The 18,711-nt window shown below is 36.8% G+C and overlaps 1 protein-coding gene across 2 annotated transcripts; it reads left to right on the top strand.

Annotated features, from left to right (window-relative positions):
- The first annotated feature begins 851 nt into the window (after positions 1-851).
- Positions 852-9,568, top strand: LOC122134337. 2 transcript variants are annotated; one of them, XM_042759397.1, is made up of 6 exons: positions 852-946; positions 1,860-1,914; positions 5,244-5,307; positions 5,697-7,342; positions 7,663-7,726; positions 8,494-9,568. In XM_042759397.1, the coding sequence occupies exons 3-6, from the start codon at positions 5,249-5,251 to the stop codon at positions 9,230-9,232; spliced, it is 2,508 nt and encodes an 835-aa protein (XP_042615331.1). In that variant the 5' UTR covers positions 852-946; positions 1,860-1,914; positions 5,244-5,248; the 3' UTR covers positions 9,233-9,568. The 2 variants fall into 2 exon arrangements, with proteins under 2 accessions (XP_042615331.1, XP_042615332.1); XM_042759398.1 differs by having other exon boundaries at positions 7,666-7,726.
- Positions 9,569-18,711: the final 9,143 nt, after the last annotated feature.

Here is an 18,711-nt window from a genome sequence, read left to right on the forward strand (position 1 = left end):
AATCTTAATTCTGGTCAGATTCTGTGTTGCCTTTCTCTGTGTCTCGTTAAATCAAATTAACCTAGTGCCTCAAAATTAATAAATTATTCAGTTTGCACAGTAGACTAATATTAGTGCAAAAGCTTTGGTATTTATTTCAGCAATATAACTACTAAATGAATCTTAGTTTATCCAATATCAGCGGAGCAGACTAGAAAGCCGCACCTTCAAGATGCACACAACGTCAACAGGATAAAACTGTTGCTTAATGATGCAGATGCGGATGCTTTTTTTTTTTTTTTTTTTTTTTTTGTGATCTGTGTCACTCCTCTCTGTGTCCACTGGGGGTGGAAATGATAACTAATCAAACACAGATCTCAAATAATTTACTGAAACGTTGTAGATTGATCTGCCTTTAAACATCACTGCAGATGTCAACAATGACACATTACCTTTTTATAATGAAAAGATTTTCTCGTCCTCCTATAAGTTAAACTTCTCTGGTATTTGCAGACCGTTATTTCTGTAAAACATATTCAATTATGCCCTATTCATTTGTCTATAAAACTTTGTCTATAAACAGTTAATTTTGTAATTAAGTTCGCCGTTATTGGCCTATACACATGCTGAAACCTCATGTTCATGTTTAGTTCGTTCTGGTGATAATGTACATCCTGATCAACCTGTTTGCGGCGGAAGAGTGTATGAGGAAGAGAAGAGAAAGAAGGGAGGAGCAAAAGTTAGCTGTTGAATGTTTGCCTAGCTTTAAACAGTTTAAGCCTTGTTTATCTTTTATGTGTCTCACACAGATGATTTAAAACTAAAACTGGACAGATTTACTGCATGTTAGACAGTACGCATTTAGTTTCTCCTCATCATGTTTTGAGCTGGACTTGTGGAAGCTGAAGCTGCTGGTTTCATCATTAGGATGCAGAACACACGAGGCTACGATCAGGACTGCAGAAAGGTTGGTCTAGTGTTCATAGTGAGAATGTGCTTGCTTGTGTGCACTATATAGGCTAATGTACAGGTCTGCATTAAGCTGTTATTAGAGTAGCGTCGCGAAGTAGTGACGCACAGACAAAGGGCGTGGCCACCATTTTAAATGATACATATATCTACACATGGCCTGTTTAGTGTTTCAGTCTTCTTTGCCTTCTTTATTGAATTGTAATAAATGTCAGGTGTTTTCCCATGGTACAGGCTACCGGGGAGAATAACACTACATTGTAGTCTGTGTTGTAACACACGCAAGTCACAACGCTGCCCGATAAAAACACACATGTAGTGGCTATTCATGCATGAAAATCAGGAATTTAATAATAACCAATAACCATTTTTATTTATTTATTTATTTATTTTAATCTTTTTTTTTATATTTATTTATTTCTTTTTTTTTTATGAAAGTCTTTGATAATATATCTGCCCCAAAAAAATAAAAGGCATTACAAGGAGTTATAAAAATACAAAAGTGAAGTGTTGTGCGAGTGTATAATATTTTCTAATATTTTATCAAGAGAAATAGGCAGAGATTAACAAGAAAACACAGCGAAGAAAGTATTCATCATTGTGCAGCCCACTGGAAAACCTCGAGGGAGCCATAGGCTGTCTTCTAAACGAAACCCGAAACCAGACCCAGTAAATCATTAACACACTTGCCTGACGTAATGCCGCTTTGACTGTCGGGTAGACAGTTCTGACGCGGAGCTCGCTCTCAGTACACATAGCGACCACGAAGGGGGCGCTCGAGAGCACGCTTCTGAAAGCTAAAATGAAGGACATAAACAAATGTTATGTATTGATGGTGTAACATTGAGGTGTTCTATGGTGGGTACGGCCCTGAATTATATAAATGTAATAAATGATTCTGTGTTTAACAGATAACTGATGAGTTGTGAAGGTTCTCTGTGTGGTGTATACATGGATGAATACAAGGTGAGATCAAATTTATGTTTATACTTGTTTAGAATAAAATGTTATAACTCCATTATTTATCGATAAATACTGTATAATTTTTATATTATTAATTTATTATTGATTAATTATTATATCTCCATTTCTAATTGATAAATACTGATTAATTATTATACACTGCTCTAAAAATAAAAAATAAAGGAACACTTTGAAAACACATCAGATCTCAATGGGGAAAAATATCATGCAGGATACTGATATGGACTGGGTAATTTGTTAGGAATGAAAAGATGCCACATTGTTTAATGCAAATAAAAATGATCAACCTACAGAGGGCTGAATTCAAAGACACTCAAAACTAAAGTGAAAAAATTATGCAGCAGCCTAGTCCATTTTGCTGAAATTTCATTGCAGCAACTCAAAATGGTACTCGGTAGTTTGTATGCCCCCCCACGTGCTTGTATGCAAGCCCTGACAATGTCGGGGCAGGCTCCTAATGAGATGATGGATGTTGTCCTGGGGCAGATCTGGACCAGGGCATCACTGAGCTTCTGGACAGTCTGTCGACGTCAGATGGACCGAAACATAATGTCCCAGAGGTGTTCTATTGGATTTAGGTCAGGCGAGCGTGGGGGACATTCAGTGGTATCAATTCCTTCATCCTCCTGGAACTGACTGCATACTCTCACCACATAAGGCCAGGCATTGTCGTGCACCAGGAGGAACAAGGACCCAATGCACCAGCGTAGGGTCTGACAACGGGTCCAAGGATTTCATCCCGATACCTAATGGCAGTAAGTGTGCCATTGTCTAGCCTGTAGAGGTCTCTGTGTTCCTCCATGGATATGCCTTCCCAGACCATCACTGACCCACCACCAAACCGGTCATGCTGAACGATGTTCCAGGCAGCATAACATTCTCCACCGCTTTTCCAGAACCTTTTACATCTGTCACACGTGCTCAGGGTGAAACCTAGTCTCAACTGTGAAAAGCCCAGAGCGCCAGAGGCGGACCTGGCAATTCTGTTGTTCAAAGGCAAATGCCAATCAAGCTACGCGGTGCCAGGCAGTGAGCACAGAGCCCACTAGAGGACGTCAGGCCCTCAGGCCACCCTCATGAAGCCTGTTTCTGATTGTTTTCTCAGAGGCATTCACACCAGTGGCCTGCTGGAGGTCATTTTGTAGGGCTCTGGCAGTGCTCACCCTGTTCCTCCTTGCACACAAAGGAGCAGATACAGGCCCTGCTGGTTAAGGACCTTCTACTGCCCTGTCCAGCTCTCCTAGAGTAACTGCCTGTCTCCTGGAATCTCCTACATGCTCTTGAGACTGTGCTGGGAGACACCGCAAACCTTCTGGCAATGGCACATATTGATGCGCCATCCTGGAGGAGTTGGACTGCCTGTGCAAACTTTGTAGGGTCCAGGTATCGCCTCATGCTACCAGTAGTGACACTGACCCTAGCCAAATGCAAAACTAGTGAAAAACAATCAGAAAAGATTAGTAGGGAAAAAAATGTCAGTGGCCTCCACCTGTAAAACCATTCCTGTTTTGGGGGTTTTCTAATGGTTTCCCATCTAGTGCACCTGTTGTTAATTTTATTAACACCAAAGCAGCTAAAATGAATTAACAACTGCCTCTGCTACGTAACTGACCAGGGGTCTCATTTATAAATGTTGCGTATGCACAAAATAGGCATAGAAACTTAGTACGCAATTTTTTCCGCACATATCGGAATTTATAAAAAATAAACGTGGCGTAAATATGTATGCACCGTACGGACATTCTAGACCATGCGTAAACACTATTTTTCATGGAGTGAGAAAATTAATGAAGTAAACAACGATTTTAAACTTGGTCTTCATGTCGATACATACATTTACATTTAATATTCCACTCGCATTAAAGGAGATTAACACTGAAATTACATAATTTTACAAACAACATAATTGCATAGTTTCATTAACAATAAACATCATTTTACTGTGACATGTTATTTTTTAATGACAGCGAGGAGTGCTCAGTAATTAATCTCGAAACTAAACTACAGATCACACGTTATGAGAAATATTTTAGCTAGAACAATGATCAATGATGCGCACTTACTGCGATATTATGGCGGACACTGCTGGATTACTGTACAACCACAGCTGAAAGTGAAAGTGAAAGTGACGTGACATTCAGCCAAGTATGGTGACCCATACTCAGAATTCATGCTCTGCATTTAACCCATCCGAAGTGCACACACACAGAGCAGTGAACACACACACACCGTGAACACACACCCGGAGCAGTGGTCAGCCATTTTTATGCTGCGGCGCCCGGGGAGCAGTTGGGGGTTCGGTGCCTTGCTCAAGGACACCTAAGTCATGGTATTGGAGCTGCACGGAGGTGTTAAAAATTCCACTATATTTGATGACATAACTAGGAGAAAACGGTAAGATTTATATGTTTCCTTTTTACAATACTTTGTCAGTGACGAGCCGAATCAGACAGTACACTGCAATAAATATGGGCTTATCAGTTTCCACTAAAAAAGCTAAAATATGTAAATATATCTTATCAGCAAAACTGCATACATTTAATTTGAAATAATTTAAAATTATATTTGGCCAGTGTAAAAGAATGAGATCATCTAAAATATCTGAGAACTATTTAAAACCATTTTGTTTTTATGGATATTTTCATATATTTATTCTAAAACATCGCAATGATATTATCTCCCTACTGTCTCTGTGTTAAACATGGTGTCACGTGCATGGGAATTCGCATGGAAATGATATGCCAGATGAGGTTATGCATAGTAAAACTAGGTGTTGTAAGCTTCATATTTGGTGATTTCGGGGAGGAGATGAGGTGGAAATGCACGCATGCACCAATCTTCCACTGACTGGTGTTTATGATGTGAATTTTTGCGCAGGTTCTGGCGTGCGTATGGTTTTATAAATCTGAAAACTTTTGGGCGTACGCAAAATCTAGCTTTTGTGCCTACGTAAAATTTTAGGATGAAATCTAAGGAGAGTTTTATAAATGAGACTCCGATCAATTTCCCAGGAGTTTAATTTACTTGATGCTATACTCTGATTAAAAAGTGTTCCTTTAATTTTTTTGATCAGTGTATTTTATATTATATTATGTATTATTAATTGCATTGGTTATCCACTTGGTAGTGAATTGCTAATTCTGTAATGAGAACAAAGAAATTGCTGGATGCACGCTGAATTAAATACAGACTGGAGATCTTGCAAATATACAATTGATCAAGAACCTCATAATTTAATATTTTACTCATAATTGTATTACGTGATAATCTAATATATGCAAACAGAGAATACATTGTTTTCTTATTCACAGAAACAATGTCATCAACTATTCAGCCCCACCGACGAAACAGCAAGGATGTTCCTCCCAGACTGGCGTAAGAGATTGTTGTTATTAATTTACTCATTTGATTCAGAGAATCAAAATAATTTGGTGTTTAACTAAAATTTGATTATTTACCATATTGCCTATGATTTGTTAATAAATGATGGCAGGAGAAAACTACAAGAGAAATATCAACCTTATCAAGCAAGTGACACAAAAAGAGAGAGAGAGAAGATGACTCAGTGTTTCGAAATGAACAAAAATTATATGTTGACTTAAATATGAATTCAGTATTGTTTTGACTTTGTTCAGGACTGAAACAACACTAACAGTCATAAACAACCACAATCCTGTCACTGCAAATCATCTGTCCCTGTAGACTAGTTTATAACTGATTGAGATCATAACATGTTGATGCTGAATCAGTTCTGTCTTTTGTAGATCACATCTCGATGCCATCCTCATGAATCCAGGTCCTCCAGCACTTTACCAACTGAACACAGACAGAAAATATATTGATGGGAATCAGAAAAAGGTCAGACGATGGACATATGGAAAAAGAGACAAAAACAAGCAGAACAAAGTCATACTGATGGTGGGAGAAACCGGTGCTGGGAAAACAGCCCTCATCAACACCATGATCAACTACTTACTGGGAGTGAAGTTTGAGAATGAAGAGTTTTACCAAATCACAGAAGAAGATGATGATATAGAAGAGTCATTAACCCAGACATCTGCGATCACGGTTTATGAGGTGTTTGTCGAAGAAAACCCAACATCTCTGACCATCATTGACACTCCAGGATACACAAACACTGAAGGATACGAGAAAGACAGAGAGATTTCTGAGTATCTGATCACATTATTCTCAGATGAGGATGGGATTCATTATATTGATGCAGTGTGTTTCGTGATGAAGACGACTCAGAATCGACTCTCTGGAAAAGAGCTTTACACATTTCACTCAGTTCTGTCTCTGTTTGGTAGAGATATAGAGAACAACATAGTGTTTCTGTTCACACATTCGGATGGACGACATGCAAGAGATGCTCTCAGTGCCATTAAGAAAGCCCAGATTCCCTGCAGAAGAGATGGGAAAAAACAGCCTGTTCATTTCTTATTCAACAACCAGCAGAAAGAGAAAAGAGACAAACAGTGTGAGAGTGTTTTGAATTCCGCCTGGGAGATGGGAGAGGAAAACATGAGTGAGATTTTGACACTCCTGGAAGAAAGGAACAGAAAAAGTCTTCAGATGACATTAGATGTTCTGAAAGAGCGAAGAGGACTGGAGGCCTGTGTCTCTAATCTGAAGGAGCGGATATCTGAGGAGGAGGTAAAAATGAAAGAACTGACTGGGATTCAGGAAGCCATTAAACAACACAGAGACAAGATTCAGAAATGTGAAAACTTTCAGTTTACAGTCAGAACATCTGTCAAAGAGAAAGTCTCCACAGATGATGAATGGTGGTGGAGCAGAAACCAAACCTGCTGCAATGTCTGTGAGGAAAACTGTCATAAGAAATGCTGGGAAGAGCCCTCAAGCTGTGAAGTCATGAAAAAAAACCACTGCACTGTGTGTACAGGAAAGTGTCATTACAGTGAACACGTCAGAGAGAATAAAAAATATGTGGTGAAGACAAAGACCATCACAATGACGTTTCATGAGCTTAAACTGGAGTATGAACGCACTGGTGAAAAACCTAAAACCAACTTTGATAAAAAAATATATGAAAATATTTCAAACGAACATGAAAGAAATAAGAAGGAATCTGAGAATAAAACAGAAATAGAAGAAAAACTGGTCCGTGATCTGGAGAAGATTAAAAATGAAAAGTCCAAACTGCTGCATGAAGCTTATATCATCATTGTGAGTCTGTCTGAAATCGCATTAAAAGCAGACAGCGCTTTCACTCTTCAACATCTGGATTTCTTGATTCTCAGACTGAAAGAGGAGGGAAAAGATGAGTGGATGAAGAACCTGGAGGATCAGAGGAAAGCTGGAGAAGAGCAGAGAAACAAGGGAGCTTTACATCATGTGATGGATTTCACTGGGAAAGAATTTAACCGATTTGACAATCGTGTAGCAGGTAAAAATAATAATAAATGCAACAAATCTGAAAATAAAAGATCACCTATGTGACTGATTTACATCCTTGATCCACACGAAACACACATTAAATTTTGGCAATGTTGGCAATGTGCAGACTACACAAGAAGTCTAATTTCCTTTTTGTTTTTTTGTTTGTTGTTTTTTTTAAAGAGAATTATTATTAATAGTGTTAACAGTGTAAAAAGCACATATAATTTTATCTGAAAAAGAACCTTTATGTTAATTCTATAGTTATATAGTTGAGATAATATGATAAAAACTGATAATGTGTCCAACTTGTGTTTTTTTTTATTGCAGCAGCAACGACATCATCCATTCATCACCACCGGCGCAAAAGCATGGATGAACCTCCCGAAATAATGTGAGAAAACATTGCTATGCATTGATTCAGAAGACTGGTGTTTAAACAGAAATTACATTATTATATTATGGTGCAATATTATTAAAATATCTCTTGAACTTAATACACTGCCTGGGAAAAAAAAAAAGAAAAAAAAAAAAGAAAAAAAAAATCACTGTTTGCATTTCAGTAAGCAAACACTTAAAATTTTAGGATTTAATTATTTTTTGCAGTGATTAATATTTCTGGCTTCTTGTATGTTTGGCAACAATTATTTTAACCTTTAACTGATACGGTGTGTACATCTTCATTTTTTAAAGAACCACACTGGAAGACATACATCAGATAAGCCAGAATACCAATGTCAGGATAGTGAAATAGTGGACAGTAAGCATGAGGAATCATTTTCATGTATACACTGGTCCACCACAGAGTCCTGATCTTTACAGAGTGCTTCGACTTTCCAAAGATCAATACAAGATCTCGACCAAAAATTAATGCTCTTGATGGAAGTAAATGTTGTGACATTGCATAAAAAATTTTTTAGCAAAAAAAAAAAAGTTGTCGAAAAAATGCCATAATGAAAGCACAATGTTATGCAACGCTAAAGGCGGTCCAAAAAAATCCTAGAGTGTGCCTGTTTTTTGGACAGGCAGTATATTTAGAATAAAGTATCATAAGTAGCATCTGCTTATCAGCAAATATGGTTAGGGTTAATAAAAACATTTGCATTTGAAATTGTTAAATATATAGCATAATTATAAGCTCTTAATATTTCTTTTCTCTAGAACCGGAGTTACTCGTCTCAAAGATGAATTTATTGAACTCTACGAGAAAGATCACCCTCAGCTTCAGCAGTGCACAGAGGGACTGCATCAAATCATCAAAACATTTGAAAATGGTTGCAGATTTGCCACTGAAGGCTCTAGAATTGCAGGATGGGCAGGAATAGGTGGAGGTGCTGCTATAGCTGCAGGATTAGCTTTTGCTCCATTTACTGTAGGGGCTTTTTTTGCTGCTGTTGTTGTTGTTGTTGTTTTCGCTATAATGACATTCATAAGTGCTCGATGTATAAGTGTAAACTGCAGCTCTGAGAAAAAGCGCCAGATGACAGGGTTAAGAAAAGGCATTGAATCTGAACTGAAGGAATTTCAGGATAAAATCACCCCTATGGCTGAAAAGATGAAGGACATTCTCGAGCGTACTGAGAAAATATTGGGGGAGCAAGATGCCACATGGATAGAAGACGTTACTGAACTGACTAGGCAGGTGTCTGAAACTATGATTTTAATTTCAGAAGTTTATGGTGGGTTCAGCTTTGTGTTTAACATGATCTCATCTGAAAATACCAGGACGCTCGATGACATGGACAAACTAGCAGAAACACCCATAGATGAAGAAATAGATGAAAGTGAGATGGACACAAAGGCTGGGAAATTCATTGTTAAAATGAGGAAATTAATAAATCAGTTACAGAACATTGTTAATGACCTTGAGAAAACTAAAGACAAACTAGCAGTTTATTAGAATACAAACTGAAAACGGCTGAGGCTAGTTATTGCTCGATCCATCTTGGATCCATTTTGATCAAACAGTTACATATAGCAACTCACAGATATCGCACCCAGTTCAAGACAATCTATGGCTAATAGCTCTCTATATAAAGCATATTGACAGAAAGACAAAGGTTGTGCTGAAAGATACACAATCTTCCAGCCTATTGCATAATTTGGGACAAATAATGTGCTTTTATGGAAAACCATGTGAGTGGAATGTTGTACAGCTGAATGTGCAAAGCAAACTGTTAGTGGAAATATCCACAAAATAAAATAAAATAAAATAAAAAATAAATAAATAAAAAACACTGAAATGAGTGTGTGCGATTTTATCTGTCAATCAGATGCATGTGAAACTTATATTCGTTACTACAGCAAAAGCAGAGTATTCTTTCAGAATCATCCTGGGTCCAATTAGATTAATATAAAAATAAAGTGATGCGTGATTAAGATTGATGCTGCTGTAATGTTGTTGGTTCAAAAAAATTAAAATTGTGTATTGTCTTTATACAATAGTGATTGTTTCAATGCAGCTTCACAGTGATAAAGAGGAATGTACTAGAATCAATGATGCAAACTTCAAAAATTAGGCAAATCCAAGTATCATAATTTTTCTCAATAATGTCAGTTCAGTGTTGTTGTTTTTATTTTTATAATATATATATATATATATATATATATATATATATATATATATATATATATAGAACAAGCTCAATATGGCACAAGTGATGTTTTGCTGGTCATTCTATTATATTATTGTGATGTGAGGGATAAAAGCAAGAAAGATATACAAAAATAAATCATGATATATCTTTTTCTTTTGATAATTGGCCAATCACTTTCTTAGGTACTTTACCGCCATCTACTGGACAAATTGTATCCTGTACAAATGAATTATTGCCAAAGTGAATTCAAACCACTTCTTCCATTGTTTCATACACTGTTACTACTCCATACTAATGACTGCATTGTTATAAAACTAGAAATCTGCACTAATGTGCCTATATATATTATGACTTCCTCTTTGGTTTATTGATGAGCTGTATTAATGTACAAACTTTTACGTTTGCATCATTATATCAATTAGGTTTTAAATTGAATAAATTTTTGAATTTTTTATTTTTTTATATTTTTATTAAATTATTGTTTATTATTATTATTATTATTTAACATTGTTCAGAGCAACCAAGGCATTTGTGTTTGCATTTGTCTCTGGTACTCATGCCTCATGTCAGTCTTAAGTAATATGCATGGATCAAATTTTTTATTTTTTTTTTAATCAGCACGCATATCTTCATCTTTAGCAATATTAATGGTTGCACTTATTTAATTAGAAGCCTTGTACTTTGTCCTGTATAAAAGTGTATCTGTGTACTATTTTCCCTTCAATCACTATGTTGTACAAATCCATTAAACGCTCCCGTATTTTATATGACCCAAACCTCGTTATATGAATAATCACATCAATATATTATTCCAAGGTTCTCTAGTTGCCAGATCTTGTATGAAATGCATCCTACTCACACAATCGACATATCATACAATTTTTTTAACTTCCCTCTATGTTTCGCCCCTTAAAGGGTTCACAAACTGCCTTTATTTAATATTTTGTACTGTTCTCTTCCACTTATAATATTATCAAGATTTTTACATAAAAAAAAAAATAAAAACAAATATCATAATTTAGCAGTAATAGGCTATTTCCAGTCCTGTTTTGACCCCCTCATCAGAACACTCTGTTTGAATAGGCATGGCGGATTGTAGACTCGGAAGTAAATGCCCACTACTATGATTGGCTAACAGTTTTGCATATTGCAAGTTCTAAAGGACAGCTGTGTGCCCCACCATAGACTGTAAAAAAGATGGACGACATACCTTCACTCTCTTCCATTGAATAAAAGTAAGGCCGCACATGTCCCAATAGGGCACGGACATATTGCGCTGATTTGGGACCCAAGCCTGAGCAGTAGTGAGCTGCAGGGATTTAGATAAAAAACGCATACATACTCACATATAAATGACCTGTAATAACAGACAAAGCAATAGTGACCACGAAATAAAAACATTACTGTTGGATTCAATACAGTTGCCATGGCTTCCTCTATTAGTTTAAATCTCTCTGAAAATCTTGCATTGAACCATGCCTTGCATAGGTGGAGCATGTGTAAGGCTGGGGAAGGCTTAGTCTCGCGTAGCCAGACCTTCAGACTGGAGGTCTGGAATTCACGGCAGCTTTCATTGGCCAAGGCCCGCCCATGAGGCCGTTTTTGATCGACATGTCAAACAACCAATCACAGTTTGTTTCGTTCAGCGTCACGTTTCCAGCAGAACGTTAAAGAACGTGACACACACGTCTTACGGAAATCCTGTAGAATTCAACCAATCAGATGACGACTTCGACACTCCTGAAGTGTTTCCAGTTTGTATGCCATATGCATCAGACGTTCAGCCCCTAAATTGGACAAAAATGCTCCTGCACAAACAAATTAAATCTATTGCGCTTGTTGCTAACAAAGTGAAAATGAATAGAAATTGTCGATTGCAACATTAGATCAAGATCTGCTCATGTTGCACCGTATTTAATTTTAGCCGTTTTTACAGTTTTGCGCATTATAACTAATGACACACAATTCTGTTGTTTTTATTTTTGAGATTTTTTATCATGTTGGTTATTATGAGTAATCGCTGAAACTCATCAGCTTTGTTGAGTGCGTGTGCATTCGCTGACTGAAATCCGGACTCTTGCGAATTCTCTCATCATATACAGCAAAACACAGATGTATGTACAGAGATTAATTTTGCAGTGTAGACAGCTTCAGTCATTATAACGATATATATATTTTTTTATTAAACTCGCAACGATCAAAGTTAGTGATAATGTCACTAAGGCTATATAATTTATTCGCCGTTTGAATAACTGTGGAAAGGAAGCCTTATATAATTATCAATTTCTAATCTTTTAATTGAATTGTAATCACGTTTAATACAAATTCAGTACCATTAAACATATTTTATTAGCCCTACATGACATCCATGTCTGGTTCTTGCCCTAAAAAGACATGATGTTTGTATTTGGCTGCTTTTAGCCTTACCCTGGAGTTGGTTCACTCTCTCCCTATGGTGTCTTGTTTGTAAATGAAACCGTGGGAAAATGAAGTGAAAAAAGGACCGAGTTCTTACTGACGCAATCTGAAACTTCATTAAGAATAAAGTCAATCCACTCTTTCCTAATGTTGGCTAGCATATTTGACCATGATTAACACGTTGCTAGCATGTTTTAACATGTTATCCTAGGACAGGTGTTAAGTTTTGACAGCTTAAACACTCTGAATGTCTTATTGTACAGTTTTGACCTCCTCAATAAAAGTCTAACTGTAAAATAACCATCAGAAGATTCCCTTATGAAAGAAAAAAAAAAGGTCAAGTTAAGTACATTACAATTAATCGGAGAGTTGAACAATCACATTGAAAACATATTTTAGCATTTCTGCTTCCTGTAGGAGATTCACCAGATGGACTGACTGGCGCAAAGAGCTTAAGGAAAAGTGTGCATGCACTCAATGTCATTCAATGGATATATTCTATTTACTTTCCTAGATCCAATTTACTTATACTAACTTATACAAATTACTTGTCACTAATCTGAAGATGGTCTTCTAGCTTGGTCAAGAAAATACAAAAGGTTATAAATATATATTTCTGAATTGACTTTAGTTATTTAACTAGAATTTGCATGTTGACAGACAAATCTGAGGAAAAATAAAGGCAAAAAAATGATATAAAAGGAGGAAAAAAAAGGAAAGATACTGTGCTTCACAGTCTTTGAAAACCAAGAAAACTTAGGAAGAATAAGAAAACAATGTATGGCCAAAAAAACAATTGCAATGCGGCGAAACAGCATTTATTTTTGAAGGAGGATTTGAATTGCAAAGAAAGGCTGCATAACATGTCAATGTTATGTTTACTGAGCACTCAATTTCTTCCTTATTTAAAGTAAACACACCTTAAAAACAAACTAGCTGCTCAAATGAAAGTGTTTACACTGAACAAACGCTCTCTCTTTAAACTGATGTCAGAAAACCACACACAAAAGCATTCAAATCATGTGTTTTCCTTTTTATGCCAGGAAAAAGTGTTGATATAAGAAAATAAACTTATTGATAGTATTTATTTTAAAATTGAAAACTTAGCATAAGAATTATTACAATGATCAGTAAAATGGTACTTGAACTGTATCTCAAAACTTAACTCAAATCTGCACTTACATCTATCTACAGGTCCTTCTCAAAAAATTCGCATTATTGTGAAAAAGTTCATTATTTTTCCATAATGTAATGGATAAAAATTAAACCTTTATATATTTAGATCATTGCACACCAACTGACATATTTCAGGTCTTTTATTGTCCTCCTGAGGCTTTAAAACTCCCAGCCTGGTTCATTACTCAAAACCGCAACTTAGTGGTAAGATACACCCACTCCGCCGTCCAGAAGCAATATCATTGACACCTCACCAGAGGGTAAAAGATACAGGAAAGAAATTCTGAACGAATAGCCAAAATGCCCTAGAGGCTGTACTGGGCGCACCTCGGAAAGTCTGTGGGAAGGAAAAGGGAAAATCTTCAAACGAAGAGTTGACTGAACCCTGAGGAAGATTGTGGAGAAGGACCGATTCCAGGCCTTGGGGGACCTGCAGAAGCAGTGGACTGAGTCTGGAGTAGAAACATCCAGAGCCACCGTGCTCCCGACCAAGTTTGAGTGCATAATGAACATAATTATTTGAAGGTTGACTTTTTTGTATAAAAAACACTGTTCTTTTATTGGTCGGAGCAATATGCTAATTTTTGAGATAGGATTTTGGGTTTTCATGAGCTGTATGCCCAAAATTCATCAGATATTAAAACAATAAAAGACCTGAATATTTAAGTTGGTGTGCAATGAATCTAAAATATACTGAACGTTAATTTTTTTCATTCATTATGAGGAAAATAATGAACAACTTTTACGAGAATGATGCTAATTTTTGGAAGGACCTGTATGTCAGTAATTTGCATTGCAAGGATCATATTATAGTGACACATTTGATTGTAAGGAGAATCTTGTGATTAGAATCCCACTCCGGTCATGCAGACGCATGCTGGAATCCCAATGGGTTTGCTTTAGCTGTCATCATAAATCTTTGGTATCCCTACTCCAAAAGCACTATACGAATAACTCCCCTTTTAACAATTTAAAGTGAAGTGAAGCATTTGAATCAAAAGTTGCAAATCATTTCAAATACAGAAACTAAACAAGCAGCAAAAAGTATTTGGAGTGTTTTAAGTTATATCAATAAAAATAAAACTGGCGACGTTACTTACAATACAGGGGCGTAGCGGGGGTTTGTGGGGCCCCGGTGCAGGTGGTAACAGTGGGCCCTGTTTTGAAATTGTTAATTTGTATGTTTGTTCTATTTGGTATTTGTGCATTTACACAATGTTTTAGTTTATTCACGTTTGGGTACAGGTACAGAAACCGCATAATTAAAATGTAAAGTAGACTGGCTTAAGTAGTCACTGTAAAAAATAAATATACCAATCAACCAAAATTTTATTCAGGGACACCTACAACATTTCCACATTATCACAGTTATTTGCTAGAGTTTAGAAAATGGTAAATAATATGACAAGAACTCAAAGGTTAAACTGTCTAAGAACAAAGTCATCTTGATAATGTTAGATAACTTTGATGAGATAGAAATGTATGTACTGGACTTACAATCAACCAAAAACTTCAGCAGTTGTTAGTTGACAATGTACAATCTATCAATACTGTGTGACTAATCCAAGCAATGCTTAATTTGTTCAGTCTTGTGGTGTGAAAAGGTAGCATAGCAATTCAGGAAAAAACATACACAAAAAACAGGTCAGGTGGCAAAGTGTCTGAATATTTTTTTTTAATCAGTTTAAAATAGTTCACTGTATGAATAATTTTTTTGTATATGTCATAGTTCGCTTTATTTTGTTATATCATCATAAATTATAGGTCTGCGTGTAATCACAAAAAACAAAAAAAAAAACAAAATATTCACACATTATATCTGGTGGTGTCTGAATAATTTTTGGCTTGACTGTGGATTACCTGCTTTGTTAAAAACACAAAGGTAATTCAGCCAAGAGCAGCGAGTGATTTTTCTTTCTTTTCTATTTCTTGGATTTCAATATTTTAGCAGCTGGTAGCGAAGTGGGACACAGTCACTTTAGAACAATGCATCCATTATAATGATACCGAGTCCAATTTATTTCTCCACTGTTTACTTTAACCCAAGACAACACATAGTTTTTTCGAACATACTTTGTAAGATGGATATTTTGACATATGCTGTATGTATTTGTCAATACAAAAGCAAAAAGAGGCAAATTCGGTGTTCAAGCGTTTTGAGAAGCCTCTCTCTGCGTGAGCCCTGAACACCAGAACACCGCGGGTGCTGAATTGGGCTCTTTCACATCATTTTCTGTTTGTTTAAACTGCGATTTGTATTTGTTCGTTCAGGTGCAGGAGGAAGTTCGAGGAGAACTTCACAATGGATAGCTCGGTTCAGTGTTGTTGTCTGTGAGACGCGGCTCTCCGCGTGCGCACCGAACACAGCGCGCGAGAAACCAGCTACTCATTTCAGCTTTTCCGCGTCTTGTGTTTGGATGGTTTAAACTCTTTTGAATGTTTAAATTGGCAAGGTTTTAAAACATGTGAAATGATAAGCTTTCGTGACGACGCGCAGCAGTGGCCTGTCAACTTTCCTGAGCGTCCAGACGGTTGAGATCTCCGGGGCCCCCCCAATCAGCCGTGGGCCCCTATAATCGTCACCACCTTTCACCCCACTAGCGACGGCCCTGCTTACAATCATTTCCTGAGATCAAATTATCCATGTTATTTTTGCAAAACATGTGATAAAATGCAAACAAAACTAAACAGTTTAAATGTACCCAACCACAGAGTTTAAGATCCCTGTTTACATCCTGATCGCAAGATCACAGATTAAGCATTGGATTATATGATAAGAAGTTCCTGCATAAGCAAATTCTGTTCAAGAACAAGGAAAGAATAAACATATCACATGTCGAACTTGAACGCACTTTATATAGAAGCATTTGCAAAATGTGCAAATTGTAAATTTTCCCTCTCTTTTATTTGGACATGAGAAGCCACAACTGAACCAAAATGAGTGAATGCATACTGCACTAATACTTGAGACTTGATACTTCCTGTGTTAAAACGGGATTTATAAATAAATATGGATTTATAAATAAATATGATTGTATACATGATAGGTTATCAATGAAGCACTTTACAGACTATGAGTCTGAAGTTTTTTTTACCAGCAAAGATTACACAAAATCCAGTTGCAAGTGTAATACAGTTTATTTGCCACAACAGCAACAAGCAAGATGTGTGGAGCATGAACAGGTGAGCAGGTAAGACATGAAAAATTAGCTGGTGAGCAGGGGAACTGACCCAATCCAACTCCGAGAGAATCCCCGGTAACAGACAGTGAAGCACACTGGACGATATCCGAGGCTGAGAGCAAGAAAGGCATGGACAAATTCAAACAACAATCTGACAACATGCAGTACCAAACACAAGACAGATAAAGACAGGCCTACAAGGTTTAGGTGCAGCCATGTGATAGCTCGTCAGCCGCACTTGAGTTGCTGCAAGCAACGGACTGAACAAGCAAAATCGACAGGTGCGAGAAACAGACATGCATGAAGGAACAACACACGGATCCATGAACCGTGACACCCATGCTCCCTGAGAGCTACCCTACTTTCATTGGCAGATTTCAGCTCCAAACCCCACCAAAGATAATCACGGTAAAATTAAGGGCTACTTGAGAAACTTAAGACCACACTCTCAGAAATAGCAGTACAAAACAGTTGTCACTGGGGCGCCGGTAAATTGTCAATAGTAATATTTGTTCATGTAGGGTCCATTTTGGTCCCTTAAAGGTACATATTAGATATTTAAAGTGTACATATTAGAACCTAAGACAGGTACAAAAGTGTATCTTTTCAAAAGGTACCGCCCCAGTGACAGCTTTCTTTATACCTTTATTTCTGAGAGTGCAAGGTATGGTTTGAGCAGGGTTTGAATGAGTTGAAGGATGGTAGCTCTCCAGGAGCAGGGTGGAAGATCCTGGTTTGGATATGTCCGTTTCATTTGCATTGTAGGTATAATGTGCAGGGAAGATGGTGCTCAACAAAAACTTGTTGAGCCCAAGATCCCTGACTATGGCCTGATGAACGGACAAGATTCTTACTGTACCGTTATAAGAGTGAAGGATGAGGGAAAAATTAGCCCAGAGTGTAACTCCAAAATGGAGGCATTTTATGTTATACTTCTAATTACATGTTTGAAATTGAACAGAAATGGCTTTAGTCCACTTCAGACCGGTTGATGCAACTTAAGAACACCGCAAACATTACAGTGAGCCAGGATAGTATGAAGTACCTTGCTAGGCACCTACGAAGCTGGCAAAACAACCAGGGTCCTGAGATGCCAAACACAGCATAAGGGAAAACAAGATCAAACAAATAATTTACCCCACAGAGAAAATAAAAAACCCGTTTACACGCGTACACATGATCACGAGATGGTCACACATAAAAGTGTCGATTACGGATTTCAAACAACAAAGCATGCACTAGATATCCTATGGATTCTGTTTACTATGAACAAGGGATACATGAACTGATGAAATGTCTAACTTGAATGCACTTTAAATAAAAGCATCTGTGAAATGTGTAAATGTAACTACAGTACAAAAATCTTTTGTAATTTTAATATGAGAAAACCACACCACGTGCCAGGAATCAGTTTATATTAACCATATTTTCAGGGCACGCATTCCACATGTGCTCAGTAATATGGAAATGAACATGAATCAAGGTATAAAGAGAAAGCAAAAGCTTAGCACGTCCTATCACCTAGATTTGAAGACATCGCCATTGCCAATTTTTGGCTGCTGTTGTCACGAAAATGAACTAATGAAAGATAGGTAATTAGGAGTCATATTTTTTACTTGGTAAGAATATTCCCCCCTGATTACATTTAGCACAGAAATTATCCAATTTCATAATAGGTAATTCAATCACATTATCAAGATAAAAGGCTTACAAAAAAATGGGTACTCACTTGTAATGGAGTCCATAAGTGATCATTCAGATATCAATGAGCACATCTTAGTCAACCTAGACACTCTTCATAGACTGCTGGGTGTGTATTAATTTTATATTTGCAATAGAATTTGTTAGTTTGAAATGTTCGTAAGGGGCTAATATTACTGATGTGATATTTTAATAGTATATTAGATATAGATATATATTTTTTATATATATATAATATATATAGTATATCTATATGTGTGAAATGTTTCGTAAGGGCATAATATTACTGATGTGATATTTTATAT

The sequence above is a fragment of the Cyprinus carpio genome, chromosome A7 (genome assembly GCF_018340385.1).
Source record: "Cyprinus carpio isolate SPL01 chromosome A7, ASM1834038v1, whole genome shotgun sequence".
Lineage (NCBI taxonomy): Eukaryota > Metazoa > Chordata > Actinopteri > Cypriniformes > Cyprinidae > Cyprinus > Cyprinus carpio.